The sequence below is a fragment of the Carcharodon carcharias genome, chromosome 5 (assembly GCF_017639515.1).
Source record: "Carcharodon carcharias isolate sCarCar2 chromosome 5, sCarCar2.pri, whole genome shotgun sequence".
Classification (NCBI taxonomy): domain Eukaryota; kingdom Metazoa; phylum Chordata; class Chondrichthyes; order Lamniformes; family Lamnidae; genus Carcharodon; species Carcharodon carcharias.
Window position 1 is genome coordinate 24,817,896 of NC_054471.1, and position 27,452 is coordinate 24,845,347.

General features: G+C 42.9%; 2 protein-coding genes across 2 annotated transcripts in view; one reads left to right on the forward strand and one right to left on the reverse strand.

The window, feature by feature from the left end:
• Window positions 1-6,645: 6,645 nt before the first annotated feature.
• Window positions 6,646-8,455, reverse strand: LOC121277665 (zinc finger protein ZIC 5-like). The gene is made up of 2 exons (XM_041187267.1): window positions 8,383-8,455; window positions 6,646-8,012 (listed from the first exon to the last, which is right to left on the reverse strand). The coding sequence occupies exons 1-2, from the start codon at window positions 8,440-8,442 to the stop codon at window positions 7,611-7,613; spliced, it is 462 nt and encodes a 153-aa protein (XP_041043201.1). The 5' UTR covers window positions 8,443-8,455; the 3' UTR covers window positions 6,646-7,610.
• The window catches only part of LOC121277667 (serine/threonine-protein kinase MRCK alpha-like), a 715,733-nt gene continuing 696,382 nt past the window's right edge, over window positions 8,102-27,452 (forward strand). Inside the window, exon 1 of the mRNA XM_041187269.1 lies at window positions 8,102-9,057. Coding sequence (XP_041043203.1) covers window positions 8,883-9,057 — 175 coding nt within the window. The 5' untranslated portion in view covers window positions 8,102-8,882. The remainder of the gene's footprint in view (window positions 9,058-27,452) is intronic.

Genomic DNA, 27,452 nt, shown 5'->3' on the forward strand with positions numbered 1-27,452 from the left:
GAAAGGATTTGGGCATCAATTAATTTAGGACCAAGGCCCCCTTGAGGAAACTGTGCCCCTGGCAAGGGGCTCACTGGAGAGGGGACTGAGAGGGTGTGGGATAGGCTGCATTGCAACAGCTACTGGCAGGATGTTCCTCTAAGAACGGCAATGTCCAAGTGTTCACTCTGAAGGATGGTTCCTCCAGCGAGGAGAACTTGAGAGGGGGGATGGTGGGAGGCGCACACGTCAGGACAGCAGCAACTTTCAGGCCGCCTGCAGGGGCAGACTCATGGTGGGGAATCAGCAGAAGGCCACAGAGGGGACCACAAGTGTGTGCCAGCGTGGAGAGGAAGGTACCCTGTCGGCCAGATCTACAAAGGATGAGCTACCTGCAAATGTCAGAATGGCAGGACCACCAAAAACTGTGCGTCTCCCGAGAGGCTATCGCTGACCTGTGTGTCATGATGGTGGTGGAGGTGAGCTCCGGTGGTATTGGTGATCATCTGATGCCAGTGGATCTCAAGGTCACTGTGGCCCTGAATTTTTACACCTCAGCTTCGTTCCAGGGGCACACTGGAAATATGTGCAACATCTCCCCAATCAGTTGTACATCACTGCATCAAGGTAATGGCAGAGGCCCTCTTCTGGAGAGCCAACCAGCATATATGTTACCAAACTGACATGGACAGTAAGGTCAAGAGAGCCAGTGTATTCAGTGACAAAAGCCTAAAGTGTGTAGAATTTCAATGTTCCTTAACATTGTGTTGATCCTCACTACTGAGTGAATCAAGATAGTATTTTAGCCAGTCTGGTCCACATATTGTTGAAGTGCAAGTAAATCTAGTACTGCGCATTTCGATAAATCCACAACTAATAAATTGCAGAACTAAAGCTCCTTGTGACCAATAGAATTTGTTTGGATTCATTATTATTTTATTCCTCTCTTGCAGAGTTCTTTTTTGCATGAGTCACTTCAAGGGCCTTGCCTCTCTACTTTTGGTAGTTCACTGTAAAATGATACTAAGAGTAACACCTGAAACAGAATTAACTGCTTCTTGGCCATTTCTGAGTTTCATTTGCCTATTATCCTTTAGGAAAGGAAATCTGCCATCCTTATCCAGTCTGGCCTAGATGTGACTCCAGACTTACAGCAATGCCACTCAATTTAAGGGTAATTAGGCAAGGTGAGAGTGAATACATCAAGGCTGTATTTGATTGAGTGTGGTATCAAGGAGCCCTAGCAAAAATGGGAATCAAGGGGAAAACTCTCCACTGTTTGGAGTCATACTTAGCACAAAGGAAGATGGTTGTGGTTGTTGGAGTTCAATCATCTCAGTTCCAGGACATCACTGCAGGGTAATATCCTCAGGGTAGTATCCTCAGACCAACCATCTTCAGCAATGACCTACCTTCCATCATAAGGTCAGAAGTGGGGATGTTCACTGATGATTGCACAATGTTCAGCACCATTCACCACTCCTCAGATACTGAAGCAGTCCATGTCCAATTGCAGACCTGGACAATATCTAGGCTTAGGATGACAAGTGGCAAGTAACATTCACGCCACACAAGTACCAGGCAATGACCATCTCCAACAAGGAAGAATCTAACCATTGCCCCTTGATGTTCAATGGCATTAACATCACTGAATCCCCTACTATCAACATCTTGGGGGGGTTACCATTGACCAAAAACTGAACTAGATTAGCCATATAAATACTGTGGCTACAAGAGCAGGTCAGGGTCTAGGAATAATGCAGTGAATAACTCACCTCCTGACTCCCCAAAACCTGTCCATGATCTACAAGGCACAAGTCAGGAGTGTGATGGAATACTCCCCATTTGCCTGGATGAGTGCAGCTCCAACAACACTCAGGAAGCTGACACCATCCAGGACAAAGCAGCCCGCTTGATTGGCACCACATCCACAAACATTCATTCCCCCCAGCACCGACGCACAGTAGCAGCAGTGTGTACCATCTACAAGATGCACTGCAGAAATTCACCAAGGCTCCTTCTTCAGCTCCTTCCAAACCCACAACCACTACCATCTAGAAGGACAAGGGCAGCAGATAAATGGGAACACCACCACCTGCAAGTTCCCCTCCAAGCCACTAATCATCCTGACTTGGAAATATATCATCATTTCTTCACTGTCGCTGGGTCAAACTTCTGGGACTCCCTCCCTAATAGCACTGTGGGTGTACCTATATCACAGGACCTGCAGCAATTCAAGAAGGCAGCTCACCTCCATCTTCTCAAGTGCACTTAGGGATGGGCAATAAATGCTGGCACAGCCAGCGATACCCACTTCCTGTAAATTAATTTTTAAAAATCATCTGCTGATTGAGGATCGGGATCACCCGGTGATCAAGGATCAGGATCAACTGGTGGTGTAGGTTCAGCGTCATCTGGTGATTGAGTATCAGTATAACCTGGTGATTGGGATCAATTGGTGATTGAGGATCTGCGTCACGAGGTGAGCAAGAATCTGGGTCACTTGGGATCAATGATCAGGATCACCCAGTGATAGAGGATCAGGATCACTTGGTGATCGAGGATCAGGATCACCTGGTGATAGAGGATCAGGTTCACTCAGGGATTGAGGATCATGATCTCCCAGTGATTGAGGATCAGGATCACCCAGTGATAGAGGATCAGGATCAACTGGTGATAGGGGATCAGGATCACCTGGTGATAGAGGATCAAGATCACTCCATGATCGTGGATCAGGATCACCCAGTGATAGAAGATCAGGATCACTCAGTGATCTAGGATCAGGGTCACCAAGTGATAGAGGATCAGGATCACCCAGTGATCGAGGATCAGGACAACCCGCTGACAGAGGATCAGGATCACCCAGTGATCGAGGATCAGGACAACCCGCTGATAGAGGATCAGGATCACCCAGTGATAGAGGATCAGGATCACCCAGTGATAAAGGATCAGGATCACCAGGTGATAGAGGATCAGGATCACCCAGTGGTAGAGGATCTGGATCAACCAGTGATAGAGGATCAGGATCACCCAGTGATAAAGGATCAGGATCACCAGGTGATAGAGGATCAGGATCAACCAGTGATAAAGGATCAGGATCACCAGGTGATAGAGGATCAGGATCACCCAGTGATAGAGGATCTGGATCAACCAGTGATAGAGGATCGGGATCACCCAGCGATAAAGGATCAGGATCACCAGGTGATAGAGGATCAGGATCACCTGGTGATAGAGGATCAGGATCACCCAGCAATAAAGGATCAGGATCACCTGGTGATAGAGGATCAGGATCACCCGATGATCGAGGATCAGGATCACCAGGTGAAAGAGGATAAGGATCACCCAGTGATAGAGGATTTGGATCACCCAGTGATAGAGGAACAGGGTCACCCCGTGAAAGAGGAACAGGATCACCAGGTGATCGAGGATCAGCATCACCCAGTGATAGAGGATCAGGATCACCCAATGATAGAGGATCAGGATCACTCAGTGATTGAGGATCAGGATCACCCAGTGATAGAGGATCAGGATCACCCAGTGATAGAGGATCAGGATCACCCAGTGATAAAGGATCAGGATCACCAGGTGATAGAGGATCAGGATCACCCAGTGATAGAGGATCAGGATCACCCAGTGATAGAGGATCGGGATCACCCAGCGATAAAGGATCAGGATCACCTGGTGATAGAGGATCAGGATCACCCGATGATCGAGGATCAGGATCACCAGGTGAAAGAGGATCTGGATCACCCGGTGATGGAGGAACAGGGTCACCCTGTGATAGAGGAACAGGATCAACAGGTGATCGAGGATCAGGATCACCCAGTGATAGAGGATCAGGATCACCCAATGATAGAGGATCAGGATCACTCAGTGATTGAGGATCAGGAACACTCAGTGATAGAGGATCAGGATCACCCAGCGATAAAGGATCAGGATCACCAGGTGATAGAGGATCAGATTCACCCGGTGATAGAGTATCAGGATCTCCCGGTGGTAGAGAATCAGGATCACCAGGTGATCGAGGTACAGGATCACCTGGCAGTTTAAAATTGGGATCACCTGGTAATTGAAGAACTGAATGAAGATCTGATGACAGAGTATTGGGATTACCTGTTGATGAAGGATCAGGATCTGTTGGTGATCAAGGATTGGGATAAGCTGGTGAAAGAGTAACAGGATTACCTGGTCATCAAGGTTCAGTTTCACCTGGTGATAGAGTAGTGGGATCATCTGGTGATAAGAGTTTTGGGGTTACCTGGTGATCAAGGTTCAGGATCACTGGTGGTTGAGCTTCAGAATCACCAAGTCATTGAGGATCATCTTCACCAGTGATCAAAGATCAGGATCATGTCTTGGCGTATGGGGATCACCCAGTGATAGAGGATCAGAACCACTTTTTGATGGATGATAGGGATTGAGTCAATTTTCTGTGACAACGTGGTAATCTCATTCCTTTGAGAGAGCAGTTTTCCATAAAAGAGGGCACTTGTATCAGCAGAGAGGCTGGCTCATCAGTGGGATCTAGAGCATTATATATGTCACTGAAGTTTGAAATGTTGCTATTGTCTACAAATAGCCCTGTATGTTAATGCTCTAATATGTAGGGTGGTATATATTGAAAACTGGAAATGTTTGCCAGTGCTCTGTGCTGGTACACTGTATAGAATTAAACAATAGCTAAATGCTATCAGTATCTCTGTACACACCTGAGGGGCAGGAAGGCTCGGGATTTCAAATGTATGACTAAGTTGTCTGTAGTAAATAAGGTGACTTCCTACGGGCTGGGAGTGTGTTCCATATCAGCATATTAAAGTGTTACCTCGGTAATTTCTCAGCAGATCGGAGACTTGTAAATGCAGGAGTGGATTCTGAGGCTTGTCAAATACCCATGGACCGACCGAAAAGAAAACCCAGCAAATAATTATTTACTATTAATGTGGAGTTTCTTCCCCTTTGTGCTCCAAGAACTTGTTTCCATTTTCCTTGTGCCTTCAGAACATTTAACAGGAAAATATTTCGGGGAAAATTGCAGCAAGAACACCTGTGCAGAGGTGCTCAGCACATTTTTATCAGTGGGACCTGCTGTTTTGAAGCAGCCCAGATTAAAGAGGTAAATGGCTCATTTGGGCGTGTGGCTCTTTTTTGAGAAACAAAATCAATAAGTTAAACTAAAAATCAATAAATCAGAGTGGGTGATAGCCCCTGGCGGGGCACTGTAACTGAAACAAAAAAGTGAAAGGCAACTTACAAAATCAGATCAAAATGTCGTTTCTGGGGGTGATGATGTGCCCCAGCCCCTCTAGCGTACCCTCTCCAGGGCCACCCAGCTGTGAACATAGCCACGGTAGAGGGGCGGGCAATCGGGTCGGATGACCCCCTTGACTGACTGTCTGGACCTGTTGTTGGCTACCTTGGCCAGGCCCAGGAGCAGGCGCACGAGGAGGTCCTCCTCCCTCCCCGCCTCCTCCACACCGGGTGCACTTGTTTTCTAAGTGTCCAAAGTGAAATGAAATTTTCTAGTTCAATTACAGTTCCTAATAGTTGTGAAGCACACCACAAATTTACCCTTCATTTGGAAATAATTGCCGTTTACTCAAAAAACATAAGACAAGTTTAAGCTGAAAAACTGAAGTTTGTCTTTCTTTTGTACAAACTGTTGAAATGTTTAACAACTCAGCCACAATGACGGGAGTGTGAATGAAGCTGAAATATCATTCTGGTACAATAGAGGGCACTCCATTTGGGCAGAGCAGAGAAAGTTAAAACTGCATTGAAATATGCTGTACCAGGTCTGCGAGTGCTTGAAGGTGACACTAGCTGTTTAAAACAGAACTGTTTTCTATGCTAAGTGTGCGCATTTGCAAACTAAAAGGTAGGAGTCAGCTTTTTAGTGGCCCGATGCTAGAACTATGGGTATTGCCGGAACACTACTGGAACTGAAGGTTGCTTGCAATCCCACTTTGAAGTCCTTTCCCATTAATGCGCCTTCAGCTGCTTTTTCATCAATTGCAACTTGCAAGTTGGGATTTTTCTGATTGCAGATTCACTTGCAAAATATATGTGCATAAATGCATGAAAAACAGGCACAATGGATAGTTGGTAGTGCATCTAAGGTCAGTTAGCTTCATTCAGCTCCCAGATTGGGCTGGCAACCTTGTGCATATGCCAAACTTCTGGTCTTCCAACTGCCTACACCTTTACTCCTCCAGAATCCCAGCATGCTGGTCCGATCATGTGCCATGGTCTCTCACCCTCAAGATGTCCCAAAGTGCTTTCTCAGCTTTGGAAGTGTAGTCACTGTCATAACGCAGAAAATGCAGCAGCACATTTGCACACAGCAAGATCCCACAACAACCAATCATATTTATATATTTTTTATTCATTCATGGGATGTGGGCTTCGCTGGCTGGGCCAGCATTTTTGCCCATTCCAAGTTGCCCTTTCAGAAGGTGGTCAGCTGCCTTCTTGAACCGCTGCAGTCCATGTGGTGTACGTACACCCACAGTGCTGTTTCAGAGGGAGTTGCAGGGTTTTGACACAGCAACAGTGAAGGAATGGTGATATATTTCCAAGTCAGGATGGTGGTGGCTTGGAGGGGAGCTTCCAGATGGTGGTGTTCCCATGTGTCTGCTGCCCTTATCCTTCTAGATGGTAACGGTCGTGGGTTTGGAAGGTGCTGTCTAAGAAGCCTTGGTGAGTTTCTTTAATGTGATAAAATATCCCAAGACATATCACAAGAACATTATAAAACAAAGAATAATATGGAGCCACATAGAGAGATGTTAGATCAGATGACCAAAAGCTCAGTCAAAGAGGCATGTTTCATGGAGTATCTTAAATGAGGCAAGTGATGTACAGAAGTGTAGGGAGGTTATTCCAGAGCTTAGGGTGAAGATATGGTCACAGATGGTGGAGTGATTATAACTGGGAATGTACAAGAGGCCAGAATTAGAGGAGTGCAGATATCTCAGAGGGTTGTGGGGATGGAGGAGATTAGAGATAGGGAGGGCAAGACCATGGAGGGATTTGAAAACAAGGATGAGAATTTTAAAACCAAAACGTTAATTGACCAGGAGCCAATGTAGGTCAGTGAGCACACGGATGATAGGGGAATGGAACTTGCTTTGAGTAAGACAAGGGCAACAGAGTTTTGGATGACCTCAAGTTTATGGAAGATAGAATGTTGGAAACCAGCCAGGAGTGTGTTCTCATGTGCTAATAGCCAGGTAATCTGTTTTAGTGATGTTAATTGAGGGATAAATATTAGCCAGGAGATAAGGGATAATTCCCCTTCTCTTTGTATTTAGTGCCACAGGATCTTTACATCCACCCGAAGGAAGGTGGAAGAGTTCTCAATGTAATGTTTCATGCAAAAGATGGCACCTCCAACAGCACAGTGCACCCTCAGTACTGTACTGACCCGTCAGCCTGGAGTTTTGTGCTCAAAAGACTTGGCCCCAGAGCCTTGCACCGCAGAGGTGAGAGTGTGCTACCAGGTAAGCCACGGTGAAAGTGGCCTCAATCCTAACCACACTCTGCCAATACTCCAACCCTTCCACTTCCAGCGACCCCAACCAAAGAAAAGAAAATGTGCCTTCACTGATCCTATTCCCCACCGGCTATACCGCTCATCCTCCATCATAGCCACCACCGTTATCCTCGCAGCCTCCTCTTCGCACGTTAGTATTCCAGTATCCCGGCATGCTGGACGGCCGATTCGCACCCTTCAGTCCTCCAGTATCCCGACGTGCTGGGCAGTCGGTGTGTAGCCCCTCCCCCTCCTCTCCATCTCCCAACCTGTAAGTCCTCCAGTATCCCGGCGTGCCGGGCGGTGGCGGTGGCGGTGGGTTGGGTTGGGGGTTGGGTTGGCTTGCGGGCGGGCTGCCCCTCCCCCTCTGGCCGTCAGTCTTGTGTCTCAGTCCCGCAGGGAGCGGTCGCCATGTTGTGTGTTTTTTTTTAATCTCAGAAGCAGCAGCAGCAGCGGCCGGAGCAGCAACAAGGAGGAAGAGGAGGAGAGGAGTGAGATGATGCTGTCGTGAGAGAGGAAAGAGGCAGCCGTTAGATTTAAAAAATATATAAATATATATATATATATATATAAAAATAAAAAAAACCGGTTCATATATACATTGGTTACTCACTGACCAAAACGAAGAGAGAGAGAGAGGGGGGGAGGGAAAAAAAAGACAGACGGAGGAGACCTGATGCGGGAGAAAAACAATATTCGTGTGTGTTTGTGTCTGGGGGAAAAAGGGAAATAAAAGAAAACTTGTCAGGCCGGGTTGGTGGGGGCTGGAATCTGAGAGAGGATAAATAATGAGGATTTTCTCTCTCCCTCTCTGTGAAGTGAAGCCGAGGCGGTTTTGCTGAGGAGGAGCTTTCTCATCATTCATCACCCACCGTAATCGTGTTGTTGCTTTCCCAAAGCCCCTCGGATCTGGGGACACAAGGATGCTGCATCTTCCTGCTCCTGCTGCGGTCTGAACTGTGAAAGGAAAGGGGAGGGGAGGAGGAGGAGAGACTGTGAGAGAGAGAGAGAGAGAGAGAGAGAGGAAAAAAAAGGAGGATTTTAACCGAAATAACCTTCAGCGGCTCTGGCGCTTCCTGCAGCTGGAGGGAGAGGGTAAAATGGGCGAATAATGTGTGTGTCGGCTCTGCAGCTCTCCACCCGGATTATTACACTGCCGCTTCGACCTGGACCTTGTTCTGTGTTTTGTTCAAGGGAGAAGAGATACATAAATAACTGAGTCCGAGACTCTTTCCCCTCCTCCTCCCTCCTCCCTCCTGCCTCGATTGTAATACTTCTGTATAGACGGGGAGGAAAAGCAGGCACATCTGATCCAGAGAGCCAGCCAGCCAGCCAGCCATCCGCCGGGTTAAGGCTGGTCCCTGAAGCCAAGATGTCTGCAGAAGTGCGTTTGAAGAAACTGGAGAAAATGATCCTGGACGGACCTCGGAAAAACGGTGTGGCGGTGAGCATGGAGACCTTGCTGGACATTATCATCTGCCTGTACGACGAGTGCACCAACTCTCCCCTCAGAAGGGAGAAAAACATCAACGAGTTTTTGGAGTGGGGTGAGTTCTGATCTATTTACTACCCCACTAAGATATGCCGCAGCCACTGCATCTCGTTAAAACAAAAATCAACATCTCGATTCAACTTGTTGGGGGTCATTCGTATTTATTGTCATTCAACCACCCCCCCCCCCCCCCCCCCCCCAACAGCCTGTCTTCATTGGGGTGATATATATGTCTGTGCAAGGTATAATTTTCAGTTTATTCTGTAAGGAAGCATTCTATTTTCGGCTGCGAAAGCATTTTAAAAATTGTAGCTTGTGGTGTTTTTTTTGTTCTGGATTTGGGAAGCAGTGTTGCAAATCCCAGCAAAATGTATGGAGGGGAAATAGACACGGATCTTTCACGCAGGCCTACTGCTATTCATGCTGCAGTCCTTTTGGATAGTTTTCCTTTTTAATTGGGTACCGATCCTCTTCTACATTAGGTTACTTTGGGAGTGAAGCACAAACTGCTTTGTGTGTTTGCTGTGCCCTAATGGTTGGTTTCCAAACACAATTGACACTTTCCACCCACCCCACGAATCCTAGAGCGTTACGAAAACTGCAGATTGTTTTAGGGCATTCAGTGCTGTTTCGTTTTGTTACAGAATCCCCTTTTTAGGGGTAGATTGCAGTTGAAAAATGTGATTACAATTTCCTCCGTCCCATGAAATATTAGAAATAATACATTTTGAGTCGTCATTAACCACAGGGTGAACATCTTATCTCGCCTTTTCTGTACTATATTAAGATTCCAAGTCCACAGACTGACAGGGAGTGCTACATCTATTTGCGCGTTCTGTGGTTCCAGTTGCTAATATGACAACTGGTCAGTTAATTGTTTACTGTGACAGCTGGAGCTGGGTTGCGAAGTGAAATGGTAATTTTTCTATTTCTTTAAAATGACAAGGAAAGAGAATTCGTTCAGAAATAGTACTGATAACGTATGCAGTGAATGAATACACGTCATACTTGACTAGTACGCCCTCAAGGTGTTTTCTTCACTATGCTTGCAACCTTGGAGACAGTTGAGGCAAAAAGTACGTGGAGTGCCCTAAAGAATTTATAGCCCTGTTAAACATTTTAGTGGAGTTTGTAACTAACTTTAACCTTTCGTGGTGGTTAAAATATTGTGGAGGAACATCTGCATGAGCTATTTCAAGATACATTTCTAAATAAAACTGATGAGCTTTAAGGCATATGCAGTCATGGGCTTGGAAGGCTCAAAGCTAAAATGCTGAGGGTACAGTGCAGATTCTGTCGAAGGGCTACTAGAAATTTCAGGATATGCTTGTGAAGAAAGGCCTCAAGATGTGTTTATTTTAATTGGCATAATGAAAGTTTAAGTGGAGGGTCTGATGGGGGTTTTCAAAGTTATAAAGATTTTGAGAGGGTAAATAGTGATAGTTCCACTGGAATCAGTAATAGGCAGGTAAATACTCATCTATCCCTAGAAGGAGGAAATTGCAAGAAATGTTCTCACACAGAGGACTGCCAAAATGTGGAGTGCTTGGTTGCAAAAAGCTATGAGGCAGTGTGTAAAGGTCATTTTAAGAGGTTTCTTGTGTAAGTATTTGAAAAGGAAGAGTATTAAAAGATACAGGAAAATCAAAGTAGAGCAGCTAGTTTCTGTTGAAGAACTATCATCGGAGACATGAGTTGAATGTCTATCCCTGTGTCGTATGTTGCTTGTGTTAATTAATAAATCTGTGCCTATAAATAGTTATGAATTGATGATTGCAGCCAATCAGGACACACACTGGTTGCTCCTGTTGTTCATTACTGTTGTTAGGCAGCATGATACAGGGATAAGTGGACCTGCTGCACTAGTTGATAATTTGGGAATTGGTTATTTTTCAAGAGATATAGCAATCCGTAACATACACTGTATTCAGATACGACATACAATGAGTCAAATACTGGTTTTAATTATATGATTTGATTACATTAAATAATCTGTCATTCTCAGCCATGATGTGACAAGAAAATAAAATAAAAATGTTCCTCTTTCTTCCTCGCATGAACACCCTGCTTTTCCCTATTCTTGATTGGGTGCCTGGGATGTGATTAAAGTGGGTATTTGTCTTGGTGTTCAGTTGGCATTAATGAACCATTCAACTAACTCCCTTTATAGTTTGACATTTCAGCGTCTTATTTTTACTGCCCTTGCGATGCACTACACATTTGCAATCCTTTCTCTCTACAGAGAGCTGGCATTGACTTGATGGACCAAATAGCCTCCTTCTATGCCATAATGATCCTATGACTTTATATAATTAGATTCAACACCTTGATATAGATTTGCAAAGGATTCAAAAGAGGCGTAGAATTGGTTTGGCATTGGATATGGAGTCTTGTGAATGTATGGTGCTCAAGTGTATAGGCTGAAACTGAAAGCATCTGGTACAAGTTATTTTAAATGTTGCTGATGGGGTGTTCTGTTAGAAAATTGGGTAATATTTTGATTTGTGAGAACTTGGTAATGTCAAAACGACAATGTATTCTCATTACTCATTAGCTTTATTTGTATGGATGGGTGATATGGTGTGTGTGTATAATGTGCCATTTGCAGTAGTGATCCTGGAAAGTGTGAAGTGTATGAATTCGAGTGCTGCCTTGGTACCTCTATATGGGCATTTGAGGTAACATTTTTCTCTAGCTCTCAGGGAATTAATGCTTGGGTGGGGTGTGTAGTTTGGCTTTTCTTCTGCTGTTGAAAGATGGTAATGTAGCTGCCATCACTATTTTAAACAGATTAATGTAGAGTGGCTATACAGTAGTTAGTGGTGGGTAATAGGATGTGTGAGTGGGAATTTGCCAGTTGTCATCTGAAAGGACAGCTGAACCTTAATTGTAGGCTGACTGAAAGACTGTTTGTTGTTTTATTAAAAAAAATTCTATACTTGTATCCAGATGTACCATGTTGCAAATTACATTGCACTTTAATATTTGCCTGAAAGAAGGCAATGAAATGTAGTTTTATTTTATGTATACTGCAGATGAGAGCAGGGGTGTTTCTATTGCTTCCTCTTCAGTTATGTTTGCTCCCCCACCCCAGAATTTGTCTAGAGTTTACAGTGGGTGATTCAAATTTATTTATCATCAGCATTGTGAATTAGCTGGATGTGATCTGGAAAGATTGAAATGCTAATACAAGGTATTTAAATGGATTTTTATGTTCACTAGCTAGCTGAGAATGTCCATAGATGTACCAAATCATAAGCTGTGATACCTTACTGTAATCAACAAAGAGTTGCAATTTGGATTCAATGTTTTAGAATTGATTTCACAAACATAGCACCTACCCTTAAATCTCATGCTCTTACTAATTCTATTTATATTCAGAACTTGATATGGTCTTATAGGTTACGGGGAGAAGGCAGGAGAATGGGGTTGAGAAACTTATCAGCCGTGATTGAATGGTGGAGCAGACTCGATGGGCCGAATGGCCTAATTTCTGCTCCTGTGTCTTATGGTCTTATGATGTATAATGTTTGTCTGTGAAAGATTGATTTGTGGAGTTTGTTTCTTCACAAAGTCCAGAAGTAGGGCACTGGCAATTTTTGATCTGCAGCTACTGCCCAAAGAAAAACCTGCAGTGCGAAACTACGTTTTCAGCTCTGTCCTACACTCCCCCAACCACCCGTCTACCCATGCACGTTGAAATGATTCAATCATTGGGAGTTTTGGGGGGGAGGGGGTTGGTGTGATGTTGGGGGGGGTTGGGGTGGGAGTTGGCATTGGTTAGAGTTGTGGTTTTAACTAGTGTAGCAAGTTCCTTTTACAATCTGTCTGGAAATTTGTGTGGTCAGTCTCTTTATAATAGCTTCCTGTTTTACTAAAGTAGCTTTAGTTGGCATTTTTAAGTTCTGTTTTTAGTTTAGGAGTCAGTTGATTGAAGGCCATAATAGAGATTCTTAATTTTGATATGATGTCAGTTTGAAAAATTGTGTGTGAATTTCCTGCCTGGAGCAAGAGGCATTTTTCCAGCAGTTTCCCACTGCCATTGTTTTTCTCTGGAAGGTGTGTCAAATGTAATATACAGCACAAAAGCTGCAGTGTATATCAGGAAGTAATACATAGTTGGGAGCATTTTAATATTGTTTAAACTTCAAGATGTGGTCTATCTGCATAATTATAGGTTGATTTTGGGGTGATTCCTTCCAGTTTAATACTTTGGATAAATTTGGAAGAAAGTTACAGAATGAAAACATTTACACTTGGTTTGTACCTTTCATGTCCCAGGATGCCAAGTGAGCTACCAAAGTGCAGCCACTGTTCCTTAACAGAAGGAGAATGGACCCAGTGGTCGAAACGTGATTTGAACTAAATACTGCAGGTTCAATTTCACTTGATCTTGCAGGTGAATAGTATTCCCTGGTTGCATGGGAATACTATGTAAGCAGGGAATACTATTTCCTCCATTGTACCATGTTAAAGGTGAAGTAATGAAAATTGAGAGCAAAGCTCAAGCTGTTGTTTGCTGTTATTTTGGTTTTGAAACATGTTACCACTTTGGAATACACACTAGAATATGTTGCTCCGCATAAGCTATATAAATATGGTTCAGGTTGTGTGATTTTAGTTTTGCTGGTGGGGTGGGTGTCGTGCCTAATACTGCTGGTTGAATTTTGTAGCTTGAATCGAAGTTTGCTTACATAAGTTATTGCATTTCAGAAATAAATTTATTGTATGAAGGCCTTTTGATATATTTCAACATGATAAGTTGCAATATTAGTAGCACCAAACTATAATCACACATTGGATATTTTTCTGGCAGTACTGACTGTAATCCTCATTGCTCTTTAGTTCAGCTGGTGTGATTATCACTGCTGTTCAGATTGTATTTCACATAACTCTACCTAATTCATGGATTTTTATAAATGCAAATAGTTTTTATAAATAGTACTTTGTCATACTATCTGAACAGAGATATTGGGATTTATTTTGTTGTACGTTACATGGAAATGTTCTAAAATAGCAAACTGTACTTTGAGCAGATTTATTAGTTGGCTAGTGAGAACCAAATGAGGTTGACTATAGCAGTATAGCCAGACTACACAGTACACTTTGCACTTCTCCTGTACTATTGAAGATGCTCTAATAGATTTAAGCTTTCTGAGATCCTGTGATTTAAAGAAAGACAAACATGCTTTATAACCAATGAATTACTTTGGAAATGAATTCACTGTTGTGTGGGTAAGAGTGTACATCAAGATCCATCAGGCAGCAGCAGCAAGGTGAATTTTTTTGTGGTGTTGGTTGAAGGAGAAACAGCTGGTACACTGGGGGAGGAGCTCCCCTGTGTTTCTTTGAATAACACCATGTCTACCTGAATGGCAGAGAAAATCAGTTTAACATCTCGTTTTGTGAAAGGCATCACCAACGGTGTAGCGCTGTTGCAGTAATGCACTGAAGTGCTACATTTGGTCATGTGGTTACATCCTGGAGAGGTGCTTGAACACAACTTTCGAACTTGGCGATAAGAGTACTACCTGCTGAGCCCAGAGTTTTAATATTCAGGTAAGATGGCACTGTAGTCTGGTGATATCCCATGCAATAAACTACATTCAAGATATTTACCTGTTATGCTATAGAAGTCAAATCGTTGGCATTAAGGGTAAGAACTTTTGACTGTGCTTATAAATGACTTATAAAATTTTATCCAGTGGCTTTTTCATAATTTTCAGCTTGTTTTAGGCATATCCTGTAGAGTTGTTGGAGATATTTGAGCGATATTAGAAGAGTAAGAGGCGACTTGATTGAAGCATGTATTATCCTGAAGGGTCTTGACAGGATGGATGTGGAGAGGATGTTTCCTCTTGTGGGAGAATCTAGATCTAGGGGCCATTGTTTAAAAATAAGGGGCCGTATATTTAAGACAGAGATAGGCGGAATTTTTTTCTCTCAGACAATAATGAGCCTTTGGAACTCTCTTCCTCAAAAGGTGTTGAAAGCAAAGCATCATTTTGAGTATTTTTAAGGCAGAGCTGGATAAATTTTTAATTAACAAAGGGTGTAAGTTTATCGGGTGTTGAGGTTACAATAAGATCAGCCATGATCTTATTGAATGGCGGAGCAGGCTTGAGAGCTGAATGGCCTACTTCTGTTCCTAATTCATATGACAGGAGACAGGTGGTTTCATATTTTTCATTGTGGCTGTAAGCATGGCCCTAAAATAGTTGGGAATTGTGAGGAAAGTCAGGTGTGTACAGAATGTCTAAATGGTGGAATTTTAAAGAAGCAGAAAAAAATCATTGCTTTCTGAAGGCAGAGTGAACGACATGTGAGTCATTTTTATAACAGCAATTGGCTATTAAAGATAACTGTGAGCAACAAAACTGGTTTTACTGTTATTGGCACATTGACAAAGATATATGACTGATAGCCCTGGTAATGAGATGTGCATTTGCCTTTTGAGGAAGCATTTGGATTCCACTTACATGGGGTCAACCTAATTTAGTCTTTATATTTAATAAGGCATTGTTTTGTCTTGTTCGTTCTTGTCCCTAAGAAAACAGGAATGAAAATTGCCATTTAAGCTAACTCTTGTCTGATTTGTTAGTTAGGCAATTTATACCTACTTTATAGCCAATTTCATATTCTTGAATCTAAGTTTGGCATTGAGCAGGTAAAATTGTGCAGTTGATTTATTGAAGGACGATCAAACTGTATAGTGAAGTATTATTTTAATAGCATTATCCAAAAATAATATTGTTCATTGTACATATATACTTGATATGTCAGTCTGTATACCTGATTAAAATAACACAATTTAAGAATTTTAGTGACTTTTTCTTGTTTCCTATCTCTCTTTTGTTCTCATTTTAAAACTGCCTGCTGTTTATTTCCCTTGGAAGCACAATGTGGCTGCAGAATTCTAAGTGCTGTCAGCACAGTATACCATCAGCCAGCACATGGCATGCGTTGTTACGCTGCTTCTTTATCTAGAGTCGAATAACTTGCGTTGCTGCTGCTGGTCTTGCTGAGAACTAACAAACTACTTAACTCTAATCTTTTTCTAAATTACCCGGCTACTCCTTGAGAACCTTGTTTTTAAGATTAGCAGTTTGCTAGTGATTTTGAGATAACTTTGGACAGCCTCAGTTCATTATCCAATGAGTCCGTGCCACAAGATCCCACATTTTATAGCTCAGCCATGAGAGAGTGTGGGGAGAATATTACTTCGGTCACACTGTGGCTCATTCAGGAGCACATGATGCTAATCCTGAATATCGAGAGCTGGAAAAAGTTCTGTAATCAAAAGTTGACATTCTTTCCCTTGAGATTAAATATTTACCAATGGACAGCTATCTATACCAAAGTCTCAGAGCATTTGAGTTTGACTGTAGTGCATTAAACCTCCATGACACCTTTGCAGCTTTTTGATATGGTCAACCACATTATCTTCCAATGCCTCTTGTCCAGTTCATTGGAACTGTCCTCACTTGGTACCACTCTTTCCTGTACAGTTATTGCCAGGATATCTCCCAGCAAAGGCTTCTCTTTCAAGCCCCACGCTATTACTTCCAGAGTGTCTCAGGATCTATTCTTGACTGCTTCCTTCCTCTCCATATTCCTCGACCACTTTACCATAGATTTACCAACGGTTGTCTCCCACATGTACACTGATAGTACCTAGCTATTTGTACCCCTCTACCACCACTCTTTAATCAACCACTGCCTCTGTTGCTAGGTTGCTTGAGTGACATTCAACCATGGAGCAGCCTCTCTGGGGAAATGTGTGCTCTATTGGTCCCTTTGATGATAGATTGGAAACTTTCAATGTGAGGGCTAGAATGGGGCGCCCGAGTCATTTTCCCAGCACTCTGTAAAGCTGCTGCAGCAGTGCTGCTGTTGCTGAGATATTTGTGCAGAAATATTGTAATTATAATTCTACCCCACCTCCCCAACCCCACCCTAATAAAACCAAACTTGAAGAATCACTGAAAACTCAGCAAGTTTTCATTCCTTTATTTGGTTAGCACAATTTCAGTGAAGGAGGTTTGCATCAGCTGACAAAGCATGTTCTGCGCAAGTTTATTTTTAAATTTTGTAAATGGAAACATTTTAGTGGGTTATTTTTATGAGTAAAGTGCTTATAAATCTGAGAAAGCAGTATAAAGCAATGTTTTTGGCCTGGTTCTCACTTGCTTTTAAACACAGCTTATCCATGTTCTCTGTGGTAGTGCATATCAATGCTAGAGATTTATCAACTCCATATATTTTATTTTTTCTTTTATTTTCCTGTTTTCTCTGCTGGTTTCTTTTGGAAATTGCTCAGTAGCAGTAAGTGTGTGTACTTGGGGAAGGGCTATGCATATAATCTTAGGAGGGTCATTCATTTTAGAAGTTTTGCTTTTGCACTTGTGATTTCCTCTGGGGTGATTGGGAGAAGGAGCTGCTCTGGAACAATGTAGCAGTTAAAGAATTCAAAAATTAGAAAACAGAATGTAAGCAATACATGCTAAAATGCTGAAACATTGAGGCTTATTTTACTTCTTTCATCAGATGTGGACCTTACTGGAAAGGCCAGTTTTTATTTTGTAGCCCTCTCTTGCTTTGGGAACATGTTGGTGAATTAACTTCTTAAACCAGTGCAGTCTGTGTGGTGAATGCCCTTCCACAGTGCTGTTAGGTAGGGGGTGCCAGGATTTTGAAGGAACAGGTGTATTTCCAAGTCTGCACCTTGTGTGACTTGGAGGGGAACTTGCATGTTGTGGCGTTCTCGTCAACCGATGTCCTTATTCTTGTGGAGGCCTCGCTCAGGTTTGGAAGATGCTGACAAAGAAGCTTGACGAGTTGCTGCAATGCATCTTACAGATCAGGGGTGGGCAATGTTTTTGGCCGGAGGGTTACAACTAGGTATGGAAATTGTAATTGGAGGGGGGTGGCCATAAATGTTCAAGAAAATAACAATTATAATAAATTTTGGTCCATAACGCTGCATCATATGCAATAATGCCATCAATGATACCCACTTGGCTTAATGCGAATAATGCAGTTGGTCATCCCTCTTTACAATAATATCAAAGTCCGGTGTCACTCTTTCTCTCCACAGATTGGAGAGCTGAGTGCTCCCAGCCTTTTCTGTTTTTATTTCAGATTTCCAGTATATGCAGTATTTTGCTTTGTCTTGCTATTATAAATACTAATTTACTGTGATCTACAGTATGCTGTTGCAAGATCACCAAGGGAGAACAGTAAAGAAAAAGGGAGAGAAAATGTAGAGAAACCAAAAGGCCTCTCTGAGTGGTGGGTAGTACAGAGATCTGGATCCTCCCTCTACCTCTCGCTCCGCGAGCTGGAATTTAATAACCTCACAGGACATTTTAAAAGAGGTGCTATCAAGTGCATCTGCAATCTGTTCCACATCTGTTAGGTAATACGTTCCTAATTTTCTCAAAGCACAAAACTCTAACCTACAATCACACGTTCTTCACTTTCTCTAACATCCATCATCCTTCTTTCAAAATCTAAACTTTAGCTGTGCCTCTGGTAAGAACAGAAGATGCTTTTGCAACTCTAATTTTCAGAAGTGCATAAACAACTGATCACTGAGATGCTCATCTCAAAATATTAAACTGAGATTGATTGTGGAGACCTTCAGTCATACATAACTTGGGATTTGCTGTAGCTAGCAGTGTTTAGGCTCCGAGATTTCAATCCTTTGTCCACCAGCAGAATTGTGGATCAGGTTTTTGCTGGGTCTACAAGTCCATTATCCTTTGTGCCGTCTGGTTACCAACCCTCCTGCCACCAGAAACAGTTTCTCCTTTTTTACCTAATCATTACCCTTCATGATTTTGAATATCTCAATTAAATCTATCCTTAACTTTCTCTCTTTTCAGGAGAACAACCCCAACTTTTCTCACCTCCCCACTTAACTGAAGTTCCACGTCCCTGGTACCATTATAAATGTGGCTGTAGGAATTTATAATGTTAAAAGGTTGCCAATATGTACACACAGGTGCAGGATTTTTAAATGGATTATGGATATATAACCTTTCTAGTGAGTGAAGACACTCTTTGTATTCCTATGGCAATGCAAATCTCAAGGTCCCAGGTTCAAATCCTGGACTGCCAGCACATTTGGCACCAGACCTCAGTAAGAAGCACCTTCAGTGAGAGAATGAGGAAAATGACAACAAAAAACTATGTAAGAGTTGAGTTGACTATTGATAAAGAGCATTAAAACTTAAGTGTAAAATAAGTTAAAGTTTTAAAATTGCAGTGTATATAACTTGCCAAACCAAAACATCAGCAATCTATTAAGTGATCTTAAACGTACACTGGTGCTGTTCTCACTGCTGCTTCACATGTGCTTGCCTGCTTTAACAAGGCAGCTGCGCGTGCTCCCCAAAAAGTGCCCGCCTCGAGCCTCTGATCATTGGCTAACTCCAACTTACCTGGAAGTACTTCCATTGACCTTGAAGGACTTATCTTGAAGCTCTCCAGGATCTGCATTTTACTTTCACAGCACTCCACATGATATCAAGAAATGGTTGAAGGCACTGGATTTTGCAAAGGCTATGGGCCTTGACAACATTCCGGCAATAATACTGAAGACTTGTGTTCCAGAACATGCCACACCCCTAGCCAAGCTGTTTCAGTACAGCTACAACACAAGCATCTACCTGGCAATGTGGAAAATTGCCCAGGTATGTCCTATACACACACAGCAGGACTAGCCAACCTGGACTATATCCAGGCTTGGGCTGACAAGTGGCAAGTAACAAGCCACACAAGTGCCAGGCAATGATCATCTCCAACAACAGAGAATCTAACCATTGCCCCATGACATTCAATGGTAATACCATCACTGAATCCACCACTGTCAACATCCTGGAAGTTACCATTGACCCGAAACTGAATTGGACTAGCTATATAAATACTGTGGCTACAAGGGCAGGTCAGAGGCAAGGAATCCTGTGGTGAGTAACTCACTTCCTGGCTCCCTAAAGCCTGTCCACCATCTACAAGGTACAAGTCAGGAGTGTGATGGAATACTCTGCACTTGCCTGGATGAATGCAGCTCCCACAACACTCAAGAAGTTTGACACAGTCTAAGACAAAGCAGTTCGCTTGATTGGCACCACATCCACAAACATTCACTCCATCCACCACCGATGAACAGTGACAGAAACTCACCAAGGCTCCTTAGGCAGCACCTTTCAAACCCATGACCAGTACCATCTAGAAGGACAAGGGCAGCAGATAGATGGGAACACACCACCTGGAAGTTCCCCTCCAAGTTACTCAACATCCTGACTTGGAAATATATCGCCATTCCTTCACTGTCGCTGGGTCAAATTCCTGCAATTCCCTCCCTAACAGCACTGTGGGTGTACTACACCACATGGACTGCAGCTGTTCAGGAAGGCAGCTCACCATCACCTTCTCAAGGGCAACCAGGGATGGGCAATAAGTGTTGGCCTAGCCAGGGATGCCTGCATCCCATAAATGAATTAAAAAAAAAGCTCCTAATGCCAATCAGTCAGACATCAGAAACGGTTCTACATGCACACTCTGCTCACACTACATTTGCTGACCCACCTTGTGTGCTTTCTCTGGTGCATCTGCAAGGCTGGATTAGAAGCTCCCATGGGCCTGATGCGGTCCACCAGCTGTAGTTTTCCCAGATGGTGAACACCGCAGCCATGGTGTTTTTTTTAATCGTTATTCTTTCTTGGGATGTGGGCATCACTGGCAAGGCCAGCTTTTTTTGCCCATCCCTGATTGCCCTTGAACCAAGGTAAGAAGAGTGAATCACATTGCTGTGAGTGTGGAGTCACATGTAGGCCACACCAGGTAAGGAGGGCAGATTTCCTTCCCTGAAGGACATTAGTGAAGCAGATGGGTTGTTTTTAATGACAATTGATGGTTGTTTCATGGTCAGCATTACTGAGACTAGCTTTTGATTCCAGACTCTTTATTAATTGAGTTTAAACTCCACCAGCTGCCGTGATGGGATTTGAACCCAAGCCCCCAAATGATTTGCCTGGACAGCCGGATTACGAGTTTAGTGATGCTACCACTATGCTGCCATCTCCCCTGTGCCAGTGGGTAAAGGGAGCAAATGTTTAAGTTGGTGGCCATCAACTGGGCTGCTTTGCTTGGGTGATGCTGAGCTTTGTGAATGTTGTTGGAGCTGCACCATCCAGGCAAGTGGGGGAGAGTACTCCATCACACTCCTCACATGGTGGAAAGGATTTGGTGAATCAGGAGGTGAGTTGATCGCCGCAGAATTCCCAGCCCCTGAATTGCCCATAGCCTTGGTATTTATATGACTTATTCAGTTAACTTTCTAGTCAGTGTTAACCCCCATATAGTTTGATGGTGGGCATCCATCCATGGTAATGTCATTCAGTGTCAAAGGAGATTGTTGGATTCTCTGTTGTTGGAGATGATCATTGCCTGGCACTTGTGTGGTGTGAATGTTACTGTCATTTATTAGGCCAAGCCTAAATGATGCCCAGATTTTGATGCATGTGGGCATGGACTACTTAATTATCTGAAGAGTTGCAAATATGATTGACCACTGTGCAATTCATCAGCGAACATCTCCACTTCTGATCTTATGGTGGAAGGAAGGCAGCTGAATATGGTAGGGCCGATGACACTACCCTGAGGAACTCCTGCTGTCATGTCCTGGAGCTGAGATGATTGACCTCCAACACCCACAACCACCTTCCTTTGTGTTAGGTATGACTCCAGCCAGTGAAGAGTTTCCCCCTGATTTCTGTTTACTAAGTTTACATAACATAAAATGCTACAACAGGAGGCTGCCAAAGGAAAAGAAACACTTGAACTTAAAATTTCTTCTTAGCTGATATCAGAATATTAAGTGCTTAAATCTGCATGTGAGTAGATAAAATCTAGAGTTTTTTAAAAATAACATCATGACTTCAGCTGTACTGCTGATACAGAGAGGCTTGGCAAGGAGAACTAAGAGAGCCTGTTTACTGAGTTTCTGATATTTGTTCTCCAGAGGAAAAATTGTTGTGTTTGAGTAAGCTGTGAGAAAAGAAAAAGTACTCAAATCGGTGACTAATCTAGCAATGCGTTAATGCTGATGGTTTGTATAGACTGCAAAGTCTGGAGCAAATTTGTTTATCTAAGGTTTGGAGGCTTGTTGTAAGGAATTGAGCATTTTGAAGGAGTTCTCATTCAGGTTTTCCATTTATTAATTTCGATGTACAATAGCTTCATGTGCTTTTCAGAAAGCACTAAGTTGCAATCATAAAAATTTCCCTTTTAAGAAATTGTGTATGCGTCACCTGTTTCTTGGACTTTGCTCTAACATGGTGTTTACTAGATGTACATGTAGAACTTGTCCCAGCAAGTTTTGATTTTGGTTGTCGTTTTAAGAAATGAATTTCCAGGACTCCTCACTCTGAGGATTGGCAGTCCTTTCTGCTGCAAAATATCCTTGTCGAGGCATAAGAAAGATGTATTAATGGTTTATTATGAAAGGCACCATCGACTGGAGCCACTAAATAAAATGTTCAGAAAGCCAGTATTGTGGTGGTAGTTTGGGGGGGTGGAGATTCGTGGATCCTTTTGAACAGTGTTGAGTCATCCAGGATGGATTGCATTATTAGGTTTGTAGAGGGATAAATAATAGTACATGGAACTTTAGAGTAGTAGGAGTCCTAATGTGCTTACCAATATGCCAGGTCCCTAATGCAAAGAGGATTATTAACATACTAAGCGGTGTTGTGTGAAAGACTTTTGTCTGTTGATGTTAGCATTGCTGCTAGGGGTTGAATTTGGGTATAGCTCTAGATGAGTTCTTTGATTAAGCCATAAACCGTTTCACAAGAATTGTATAACAGGAATGCTGACACTCAGACTGCCTTATTGAATGCTGACCCCATTATTTCTGCTGTTTATAAAGCTTTTGACTGTTGACAGTGTTATTTATAGTAAAATGTTAGAATTTAATATCATTATGCCATCCACAAGCATTTTTCTAAAATACAAATATGCCAGATTTTTTGGTCCTGCTCTGGAATTACTGGAAACTTGCGCACATAGGAAACAGAGAGGTTTTAGGTATTTTCCCTTTCAGGTTAGAAGCTATTCTGCTGCAGTGCTGTCAAACTATGGTCACCTGGTAAGGAGTCATTTAAAAATTTGCCAGGTAGTTCCCCATTAGACCAGACTCCTCCTCTGCACCATCCTGTCTTTCATGGCACACACTGTTCCAGTAGGCATGTCCATCAAATTGCAGCCATTGTAATTTTTATCCACAGTCCAACAGAAATAAAAAGATATGTTCTTTACACTCTGCTTCAGAGCTAAAGACAGGTTGAACTGTGATGGATTTTAAACTGTTTGAAGGCGTGGAGCAAAGTAGAAGGTCAGGGATAGGTGGGAGCTCAGGAGAAATTGGGCAAAGATGAAATGAACACAAGACATAGGGAGTGTTAAAGACTTAAAAAAAAAGCTGATAGCATAAAGGAAAGATACAGAATATGTTAATAGCAGAACAAGGATCAGCACATTGCGAAAGCAAAACATAAGAACAAGTGACAGATGGCCATTTGGGGGGTGGGAAGGGTGTGTTGGGGGAAAAATTGGATTAAAAAGGGGGTCAAGATGGAGAAGAGAGTTCATAGTCTGAAGTTGTTGAACTCAATGTTAAGCCCACGGCACCTTCTCATGCAATTGTAGAAGGTGCAACACCTGCCCCTCTACAGTCTAGAAGGCTGTAATTTGCCTAATCAGAAGATGAGGTGCTGTTCCTCCCTGTTTGTGTTGGGCTTCATGGGAGCATTGCAGCAGACCAAGGATGGACATGTGGGCACAAGAGCAAGATTGTGAGTTGAAATGGCAAGCAACAGGAAGATCTGAGTCATGCTTGTGACTGAGCAAAGTTGTTCCGCAAACCGGTCACCCAGTCTGTGTTTAGCTTCCCCAATGCAGAGCAGACCGCATTGGGAGCAGCTAATACAGTAAACCAAATTGAAGGAGGTACATGAAGCGCTGCTTCACCTGAAAGAAGTGTTTGGGGCCTGTGACGGTGAAGAGGGAGGAGGTAAAGGAGCATGGGAAGGTGCCAGGGGCTTAACATTTGAGTTCAACAGCCTCTGACCATGAACTCTCTTCTTCATCTTGACCCCTTCTTTAATATAGTTTTCCCCCTTTCCCCCACAGGGTGATCTGACACTTGTTTCTATTTCTATGTTTTGCTTTCACAGAGCGCTGACCCTTATTATACTATTAACATATTCTGTTATCTTAGCTTTATGGCACCATCAGCACCTTCTTTAATCTTTAACATTACCATTAACACAACCATTTGTCTTGTGTCTGTAACATCTTTGCCCAATCTCTCCTGAGCTCCCACCTATCCCTGACCACCTACTCCACCCTGCCCCCAACAGTATAAAATCCAATACATTTTTACCTCCCTTTAGCCCTGAGAAGTCATACGGACTCCAGATAAAACTGTTTCTCTCTCCACAGATGCTGTCAGACCTGCTGAGTTTTTCCAGCATTTTCTGTTTTTATTTCAGATTCCCAGCATCTGCAGTTTTTTGCTTTTTTCCTATCCATGATAATGTGTTACCAGCTACACCATGAGCGCCTATTTTGTGTAGCAACTTTTGATACTGCACCTTATCAAATGCCTTCTGGAAATCCAAGTCCACCACATCTACAGGTTCCCCTTTGTCCACGTTACTAAGTTGTCCAAGTATCCTGTTATAACCTCCTTTAATAATAGATTTTAGCAGTTTCCCTATGACAGATGTTAGGCCAACTGGTCTATAGTGTTCTGCTTTCTGTCTCCTTCCTTTCTTAAAGGTGTACGTTTGCTATTTTCCAATCTGCTAGGACCTTTCCAGAATCGAATGAATTTTGGAAGATGCTAACTGATGCCTATGCTATCTCTGCAGCCACTTCTTTTAAGACTCTAGGATGCAGGCCATCAGGTCCTGGGAACTTGTCAGCCTTTAGGTCACATAGTTTTCCCGGCAGCTTTGGTGATGGTGATTGTATTAATTTCCTCCCTCCTGTTCACCTCTTGATTTTCAAGTGTCTTTCGAAAGTTTTCTAAGTCTTCTACAGTGAAGACAGATACAAAATACCTGTTTTACACTTTTGCTATTTCCTTGTTTTCTATTATTGATCCCCCAGACCCCCTCTAGAGGACCAATACCCTCTTTAGTTACTCTTTTCCTTTTTAAATACTTATAGAAGCTCCTACTATCAGTTTTTATATTTTTAGCTAGCTTTCTTTCATTCTGAGGGTTGAGGAATGATATATTTTCAAGTTATGATGGTGTGTAATTTGGAGGGGAACTTGCATCTGCTGCCCTTGCCTTGCATCTGCTGCCCTTGTTCTTCTAGGTGATAGAGGTCAGAGGTTTGAAAGATGCTGTCGAAGGGGCCTTGGTGAGTTGCTAAAGAGCACCTTGTAGATCAGGTGCTTCCCAAATCTTTTTCCACTGGGACCCCTTTTTGAGGTTTCAAAATTGCTGTGACCCCTCAGAGAGACCTATGAGAGCGATTGGTGGGGGAATGGGGTGATTGGGGCACAGTTTTCCACAGAGTTTTTCGTGTCTTTTTAAAAGCCTACTTTTTCAGTTACTTTTTTTGAAGCAGGAATCAGACCTCAAGTATTTGGGCCACACCCACCATTAAAAAAAAGATTTAAAGGGGTCTCGAAGCTGTTAACATTCAATTGGAGTTCCGTGGCAGCCATTGCTGATGCAGAGCTCGCGACCCAACTGGAGGTCATGACCCCCAGTTTGGGAAGCCTTTTTGTAGATGGTACACACTGCTGTCACACTGCGTCAAAAGGATGGAGTGAATCTTTAGACGGCATGTTGATCAAGTGGCTGCTTTGTCTTCGATGATGTTGAGCATTTTAAGTGTTGTTGGAGCTGCATTTATCTAGGCAAGTGGAGAATATTCTATCACACTCCTGACTTGTGCCTTGTAGATGGTGGACAGGCTTTGGGGAGTCAGGAGGTGAGTAACTTGCTGCAGAATTCCTAGCCTCTGACCTGCTCTTGTAGCCATAATATTTATATTGCTGGTCCAGTTCAGTTTCTATCAATGGTAACTCCTAGGATTTTGACAGTGCGGGGATTCAGTGATTGTAATGGAATCTGCAGAGTTGCAAATGGTACTGAACACTGTGCAATCATCAGTGAACATCACCACTTCTGACATTATGTTGGAGGGAAGGTATAGCTGCTTTTGTCCATGACATTACAGCAACATCCTTTCAGCATGACAGCTTTCAACAACAACTTATCTTTATAAAGTGCCTTTAATGTAATGAAATATCCAAGGCACTTCAAGTGAGCATTATAAAACAAGGTATGACCCTGACCATATAAAGAGTTATTAGGTCAGATGACCAAAAGCTTGGTCAAAGAGTTGGTTTTAAGAAGTATCTCAAAGGAAGTAGAGAGGTGCAGAGGTGTATGGAGGGGATTCCAGAGCTTGGGGTCTAGGCAACAGAAACTACTGCTCCAGTGGTGGAGCAATAATAATTGGGAATGCAGAAGAGGCCAGAATTGGGGGAGCGCAGATATTTTGGAGGCTTGTGGGATTGGAGGAGGTTACAAAGAAAGGAAAATACTAGGTCGTGGAGGAATTTGAAAACGAGGATGGGAATTTTAAAATCAAGCCTGACGGGGAACCAGTGTAGGTCAGTGAGCACAGGTGTGATTGGAGATCAGGACTTGGTGCGAGTTAAGACATGGGCATCAGAGTTTTGGATGACTTCAAATTATCTAGTTAATTAATGTCTTCCTCGTGAGGGATTTCAACTCTTCACTTTTGAAGAAGGCTTAGTCTCTGAATTCCCTCAAAAGCTGTTCTGACTCAGACTGCTTCAATGATTGCACACCACCTGATGGTTCAGTGAGATTGTTTTCCTTGAGATTCACAAGCTGCGCTCAGGCCTCTTATTACCGGCACACTTCCAAATCTTTCGCAGGCGGCTAGCTTCATTAACTTGGCACTGCCCCCTGGATTTTTATAAACTTCAGTTTCCCAGCTGCACTGAGCTATAAATGGCTCCATATCTGAGCCCTAACTTCCTGGAGCCTGCTAACATCTCCTAGAGCTGCAAATCACATGAGGTCCAAACTGCAACCAATCCCCTCTCCCTGCATATGCACGCAGATAAATCAAAGCCAGAGAACCTTCTTAAGCTCCACCCATCTCCATGACAGTGTAGCTTTCAGGGTTCACTACTTTTAAACTAATTTTGTTGTAACTCCCAAAACAAAACCTCTCCCTGGACTGTATTTCTTTGCAGGCAGTGTAGACATCATGTTTCCAGTTCTCCAGCGAAGTAAGCCCACCTGGTGTTTTATGGCTTCATCTCTTCTATTCTGACACTAGTAAACAAACATGGTTAACCTTCTGAACTGCAGTTTTCTTTTA

Coding starts and splice junctions, on each gene's coding strand:
- LOC121277665 (XM_041187267.1), bottom strand. CDS start 8,442: ATGCAGCATCCTTGTGTCCCCAGATCCGAGGGGCTTTGGGAAAGCAAC. Junction 8,013..8,382: donor AAAGCAACAACACGATTACG/GTGGGTGATGAA, acceptor CTCTCACGACAG/CATCATCTCACTCCTCTCCT.